General features: G+C 36.7%; 1 protein-coding gene across 1 annotated transcript in view; it reads right to left on the reverse strand.

The window, feature by feature from the left end:
* LOC106131940 (lachesin-like) overlaps window positions 1-7,542 on the reverse strand; it is a 29,860-nt gene extending 22,318 nt beyond the window's left edge. Inside the window, exons 1-3 of the mRNA XM_013331220.2 lie at window positions 7,441-7,542; window positions 6,792-7,003; window positions 1,437-1,650 (exon numbers count right to left, since the gene is read on the reverse strand). Coding sequence (XP_013186674.2) covers window positions 1,437-1,650; window positions 6,792-7,003; window positions 7,441-7,516 — 502 coding nt within the window. The 5' untranslated portion in view covers window positions 7,517-7,542. The remainder of the gene's footprint in view (window positions 1-1,436; window positions 1,651-6,791; window positions 7,004-7,440) is intronic.
* Window positions 7,543-7,807: the final 265 nt, after the last annotated feature.

The raw sequence follows: 7,807 nt of genomic DNA on the forward strand, positions 1-7,807 counted from the left end.
TATATTTGCATGTTATCAAAATTATCATAAAAATATAAGTAGGTATGAATGTGGATGAAGCGAAGGAAATATGCAGAGATCGTGACAAGTGGAAAGAGGTAGTCTCTGCCGACCCCTCCGGGAAACAGGCGTGATGTTATGTATGTGTGTATGTATATAAGTAGGTATTATAATATAAAATTATCATAAAAATTTAAGCCGTGTGGTTCCCGGCACCAATACAAAAAAGAATAAGACCACTCCATCTCTTTCCCATGGATGTCGTAAAAGGCGACTAAGGGATAGGCTTACAAACTTGGGATTCTTTTTTAGGCGATGGGTTTGCAACATGTCACTATTTGAATCTCAATTCTATCATTAAGCTAAATAGCTGAACGTGGCCATTCAAACTTTTCAAGACCGTTGGCTCTGTCTACCCCGCAAGGGATATAGACGTGTCCTTATGTATGTTTGTATGTAAGTCTTTATAATTCTAGTGAAAAAATAGAACAGTATAATCGTTTGCTGGCAGAGAGCGATGAATGTGGATGTAACGAAAAAATATGCAGGGATCGTGGCAAGTGGAAAGATGTAGTCTCTGCCTACCCCTCCTGGGAAGAGGAATCATTTTATATCAATATGTATTACTAGAGGCCACTGTATACATACAGCTAACAAAAATAAATAATACATAACTACTTATTCCATAACTGATCCGTAAGTGAAATAATAGCTTTATTCGTTTGGCATGAGATAGAAAGAGAAATGAGATTTTATTTGTTAAACATAGGTTAAGTGGTACTCAAATTCTGTAGCCTACGGGCTAAAAATTAATCTAAAAAAGGATGATTAAATTTCAACAATGTCGGCAAGAGATTTAAGAAAACATATTTCTTCTAAGCCTCGGAAAGCCTCCAAAAGTAATAAAAATTCAGAATTAATGCCCATACTTCATACTGTCGCCTTTATGTATTTACTGGTACAGCTTTACCGTGTGGTTCTTGTCATTTCAATTTAATACATACATACATATGATCACATCTATATCCCTTGCGGGGTAGACAGAGCCAACAGTCTTCAAGAGACTAAAATGCCACGTTCAGCTGCTTGGCTTAGTGATAGAATTGAGATTCAAATAGAGACAGGTTGCTAGCCCATCGCCTAAAATGGAGAATCCAAGTTCAAAAAAGCCTATCCTTTAGTTTAATAGCTGTCGTAAAAGACGACAAAAGGAATAGACACATTCATCTAGAACAGCTTTAATCATGATCCTCTTCGAGTTAGATTCCTCTTGAAAAGTTGCGGCGGTCAGACGGGAATCGCTTCGTATAAAAACCCAAATCGCCCAATACAATCATCATTAAAATCATCATAAAAAGTGATGATCATGGTAAAAATCAAAAATATGTGGTAAAAAGTCGCACTGTCCAAAAAAAAATAAACAAATTCGAACTCACCAACAACAGCCAGATGAACCCTCCTAACCAAAGGGGGGTGCGTGGATATCTGACATTCGTAGAATCCCTCGTCTCTTTCACTCACGTACTGTATGAGCAGGCGCCAATCATTCGGCTGTTCGAATGCTAGGGAGTATCTTGAATCAGCTGAGTACGTGTGGCGGCCGAAAGACAGGAGGTGCAGTTCTTCGCCACGTCGACGGACCCAGGATATCTGAAAGAGAAAGAACATCTTTATCTCTTATAAGGTAGAAAGAGCCAACAGTCTAGACTGAAAGGCCACCCTGTTGCATTTCTTAATGATGGAATTGAGATTCAAACAGTGACAGGTTGCCAGCTCATCGCCTAACAGTCAACGAATTTTATTATCCTATCCTTTTATCGCCTTTTACGATATCCATGGGAAGAGATGGAGAAGTCCAATTATCAAATATCGGGATCCACACGCCCTGCGTGCCACGATCCCTGTGTGATTCTTATCATATAATCTGACCTATCCTTTTGCCAAAACTTTTCCGATTTGATCCAGGTATGTTTTCATTCACACTCCCCTTGTATGTTGCTATTTATTAAGTACTAGAGGCCGCCCGCGACTTCGTCCGCATGGAAACCCTATCAATCCCGCGGGAACTCTGGGATAAAAAGTAGCCTATGTGTTATTCTGGGTCTTCAGCTACCTACATACCAAATTTCATGGTAATCGGTTCAGTAGTTTTTGCGTGAAAGAGTAACAAACATCCATACATCCATACAAACTTTCGCCTTTATAATAGTAGTAGGACTATTCTGGTGAAAATTCTGTAGATGATGCAGAGCAGTTTGTAGGGCTCGTGCGGCAAGTGGAAAGATGTAGCCAAGCTGTCACAAAAAGAGGCGAGAATAAAATTTTTGAAATTGTAATAAAATATATGTTTGTACATAAAACTGAGACACCTGGATTAATCAGGTATAACAAACGGTGAAGTTTTCTTAATAATTTATATATAATATGAAATTAATGATTCCAATGAACACTTGAATACGTGTGTTAAAACCAATTCGGATAAAATTAAATAACAAATCTTCTTGTATAAATGAAATCTTAATTGAGATAGGTAGGCAAATCTTTGCAGATTTCTTACTAAATGTTTTTTCCAATTTCTGTCAAAATATTCGGCTACATGTGCTTACATAAATATGAGTATAACATCCCGCTATCCTGCTAAATCTAGCCTTAAGTGATTTTCAGTTACTACTAAGTGAGTCTTTGAACTAATCTTCGTAAAATATTCGTATAATTGATGAGATGAAAAATATGTCCTAGGCATGAATTTTACTATCATAAATCATTGCTAAGTGCGCATATCTTTATCAAATGTAATAAAAACAAATCATTTTTGCATAAAATATTTTAGTCTAGACATTTTAAATATTATTGCATTAATCATCTTTAATCTATACAGCTGAACGTGGTCTTTCAGTCTCTGCGAGACTGTTGGCTTTGTCGACCCCGTAAAAGATAAAGACGTGCATATTATATATATAAAAAAACTATAGCTATTTCGCTTTTTATTATGACGTGAAACGGGATAGCGATAGTTTTTCTCGACATTCCACGGAGGCAGGCCAGCATTGAAGAATCTTTTGAAACCAACCAATTCGTTCCTACTATGAAAATGTTCTTCCATTTTGATAAAAGAGCTATTGAGTTAAGTGGTCACCGCCGGGCTTTTAAAGGCAGTATTTGAGGACTTGAAAGGCAATCTTGGTAATCAAACGAGCTTCCCATAATGGCGGATTGCAACACAGCAAGTATTGAACAACCTTTTGCCTAGAATTTTCTTGGACTTTTTAAGAGAAATGTAAGAGAATGACGTTGATTTCTGCCCCACTAGCCAAATGTCAATCGACAAATGAAAGGACCCTCGTCAAAGCTATAGCTTTAGGACAATAGTCCTAGATAGATTTATCACTAGATGACCATACCAATATATAATTAGATATAATACAAAATATAGTTAGACCATACAATCATCGCTTATAAAAAGGGCAAATATTCTGTATACTAGTGCCGTGTGGTTCCCGGCACCAAATTAAAAAAGAATAGGACCATCTATTGCCCATGGATGCCGTAAAAGGCGACTAAAGGATAGGCTTATAAACTTGGGATTCTTTTTTAGGCGATGGGCTAGGAACCTGCCACTATTTGAATCTCAATTCTATCACTAAGTCTAACAGCTGAACGTGGTCTGTCAGTCTTTCTAGACTGCTGGCTCTGTCTACCCCGCAAGGGATATAGTCGTGATTGAATCCATCCAGATTGAGATTGTCTGATTGGCAAGGAGGTGGCCATAAAATTTTTATCTATTAGTTTATTATTTATTATGTAACTTGGTAAAAAAATAACATACTAGTATGATGTAAATTCTTCCAAAAAGTATAAATGATAAACAGTATTCATGTTTACAAAATGTACTTATGAATAAAGTTGTTTACACTAGGTATCCTATGAAAGGTTTTCCACATAATCTGTGTATTTGATCCGACATGTTTGGGCTTGTTTATTTATTTCGGGTCTCTTTTCGTAATCCTACGTATTGACGTCCTTTGGGGCGTAGTGATAACATACTTGCCTCTATCATAAAGTTCCGGTTTCGATTCCCTGTCAGGTCAAGTTTTTTGTTGTGTTGTTTGTTTTGGTTATGGTATATTATTATCTCAAATAATTTACCTTTTTTTACTTCGAAATTCAAATCGGTTTGATAATTTATGATTTTTGTTTTTATTTTTATTAAAAAATATCATTATAACATTAGTATGGATAGGTAAAACGAACTTGGTACTCAAGTTGCCTATATAAGCTCTTTGAAACTTAATAAAAGCTACCGTTTAAACAACGTAGCATCGCTTCCACTCTATGTAAAACTAATTCCGTCCGGCGGGAGAAGTCTTTAGTAGATTAGTTCTAAGTGCTTTTATGGATGGAGAATTGTGTAAATGTATTTCTTTGTTAGGAATTATTTAAAAATGTCTTATGTCTTAAAAAATGTCTCAAATAAGGGAGATGTTAGGAGTACCCGTAATCGTCGGGTATGTATGAAAAGAAAAATGCTTGTGGAGGAGGCGAAAAAGGTCTGTAAGGATCGTAGCAAGTAGAAATCCATAGTCTCTGCCTACCCCAATGGGAGATAGACATGATGATATATATAAAAGTAGTCATTTTTATAAGAGATTAAAGTCATTTTCGTGATGGTTTAAATTATCATTTTGCAAAAGGAAGTCTTGTTAAATCTTGTCTATAAAAGAAGATAGTGACTGATTGACTGACAAAATCATCATTATAACCGAAACCAGTCTGAACCATAGAGTATCCACTTGTCCAAACACTTGAATTTTAGCATGTCAACAACTTCAAAACTCAATTTACATACATACAAACATAATGGTCACGTCTATATCCCTTGCAGGGTAGACAGAGTCAACAGTCTTGAAAAGACTGAATGGCCACGTTCAGCTATTTGGCTTAATGATAGAATTAAGATTCAAATAGCGCCTAAAAAAGAATCCCATGTTCAATTTCTTCACACAAAAATATCTTTATTTTCATTTTTCTAACAAAACAATGTTAATTCGTTGTAACTTAACACAGTAACTTTTACAGTTCACGACCTACCGTTTCGGAACTTATTCTCACATAAAGGGAATGTCACTGATATTTATTTTTACTTACAATCAATACACACGCAACAAAAGAACTCTTACTAACTTCTCCCTCATGCAAATAACTTGGCAAATTCGCAAACAATCACACAAAACTTCTATAGAATCGAGTATTTGTTTGATTACTTTGTAAAGCTGGTATATTTTCTAGCCACGTATGAATAGAAAACCGTTTTACTATGATCCAAGAATTTTTTGTACCTAATAGTTACTATATTCTCTAGCAAACTATAAATTGAGAACTGTGCAACTATGATCCCAGAATTACTTTGAATCTAATAGTTAGTATATACTATGAATTGGCAACTTTGTGAATATGTACGTTCCAAGAATAACTTTGTCACTATAGTAACTATATTCTCTGGCTAACTATAAATTGGGAATTGTAGATTCAACTCGAAATTTACGCGGACGAAGTCACGGGCAACAGCTAGTCTTCAATATGAATCTACGAAAGAAAACATTTCCTAAAGAAAAACCGCAGTCAAATACTAGTCTCTAATATAAACATAGTTTTATAGAGCCTCGTAAAAACTACAATAAAACTAAGCCTCCAGAGGCCAGTCAAAATCACTTAAGTCTACACAAAATAAGCTGTGATAAAATGAAATGTCTTAAAAAGTGTACTTAAAATGAGTCCTACGCTGGTCTATTATAACTCAGGTTTTTATAAAAAAACATAATAAAGGGCCGTCGAGGAAAAACGGTCTGGATAAAAATATATATTGTACGCATTATAAGATTCGTTTTCATCAAAATAACATACAAGGAAAACGTAAGGAAATTACAGTGCAACCTATTCGAGCCAGAAATATACTTCCTTAACCAACGGAACATGAAAATGTAACAAACGATTTGACTAGTTATTTTTTACGGCTTCATCTGCTTAACGGTGTCTGTGGCACAGCGGTAGTGTGCTTGTCTGTGACACAGTAGACCCCGGATTTGAGTCCCTGCCAGGGCATTATGAGAAACGACCTGTTTCTGATTGGGTCTTGGAAGTTTATCTATATAAGTATTTATTATAAAATATAGTATTGATGCGTTGAGTTAGTATCTCGTAACACAATTTTCGAACTTACTTCGAGGTTAACTCAATCTGTGCAATTTGTTCCATATATATTTATTTATTTATTGATAAGGTAGGAGAATGGCAGAATGCTAAGTGTTTCACTTATAAAGAAAAATAATTCTTCTTCTTCTGGTAATGATCCACCTATACCACCAGGTACAAACGTTTGCGTGTGGTTCCCGGCAATTAAGACTTCTCCATCTCTTTCCCATGAATGTCGTAAAATACAGCTCATTAATCTAAAATATCTTTTACCATGACTCAATATTGATAAGGATCCCTGCAAATTGAAAAGGTTGCGGAGGTAATCCTGGAGTCCAGATAAAGACCTGATTTAATCTAGAGTCAGAATCTAGCTTTTACTATGATTCTACATTCATTAGGATCCCTGCAAAATGAAAAGGTTTTAGAGGTAAACCTGGAGTCGCTTCACGTAAAGACCTGACTTGACCAACCCAGGTTCATGGTCGCAAAGCACCAAGTGCACTTCTCCAGAGAGCTCAAACTGAAATCGGTATTATATCCCTGGATATAATACCGATTTCAGTTTGAGTTCATCCTGATGAAGACCATAAGAAGCTCACCGTTTTCTCCCCCAGATCGTGAACTCTGCAGTGCAAATGCACACGACTGCCCAGTTGCGCAGTCACGTTGCTACTGGCGATATCGTCTTCGAAGAACGGCAGGGGTTCCGTGGTGGTGGTGGAAGCGTCTTCGTCTGTGTCCTCGTAACTTTCCGTGAACACTTCGTGCCAGAACGGCCCGTTGACAATCTTCTTGTCACCGGTTTTGAAGTCTGCAGACAATGAGAATAGAATCAATTAGTTTCAGTATACTTCTTCCTCCTAGTTCCTCCCGGTTACATCCTCGCCACTCTGGAGAGGAGCCCGGGGTAAACCCTTTACCATGAATCCTGGATTGGGTGAGTCAGGTATTTACACCAAGCGACTCCCATCTGACCTCCGCAACCTTTGCAGGGAAACTTAACCCGTATTGGATCATATGGTTGCACACACAGTTGCCTAAATGTGCAGGTTTCATCACGATGTTTTCCCTCACCATAAGAGCATCGGTTAGTATTCAAACTAATGTACATAACTTCAAACTAGTTTCGATGCATACGTGCATGCGTAATCATCATGCCTCTTGGATTTTATTTTGTTACATTACCACACCTACATGAAGGCTTCGAGGGTCATTGCTTTGAAAAAAAATAATAAAGTAAGTATATACCTGGTATTTGCGGAGCTATGACACATAACGTTCTCGTCAGCACAGAACAGAAGATCAACATGCCAGCAGGAGTCATCTTATCAGCCCCTTGACGTAGGAGCCATAGAGTTCATCTGGCTAGGCGTCTTTGTACCTGAAACAATGGACACTCTATTTGATTATTCGCTTCCTGGAGCGAAAGATAAAATACTGACTAATACATAAGTCATACCTCATTCGCAGAGGAGTAGGTACATGTTTTTTCTTATTATTGTACACTGTATTAGATGTAATACATTTATAATGTAATACATTTCACATGGCCCAAATATATGATTCAGGAATTCGATTAGTTAACTAATATTTAGTGGGAAATTGACACATTAAA

This window comes from Amyelois transitella, chromosome 26, assembly GCF_032362555.1.
Source record: "Amyelois transitella isolate CPQ chromosome 26, ilAmyTran1.1, whole genome shotgun sequence".
Lineage (NCBI taxonomy): Eukaryota > Metazoa > Arthropoda > Insecta > Lepidoptera > Pyralidae > Amyelois > Amyelois transitella.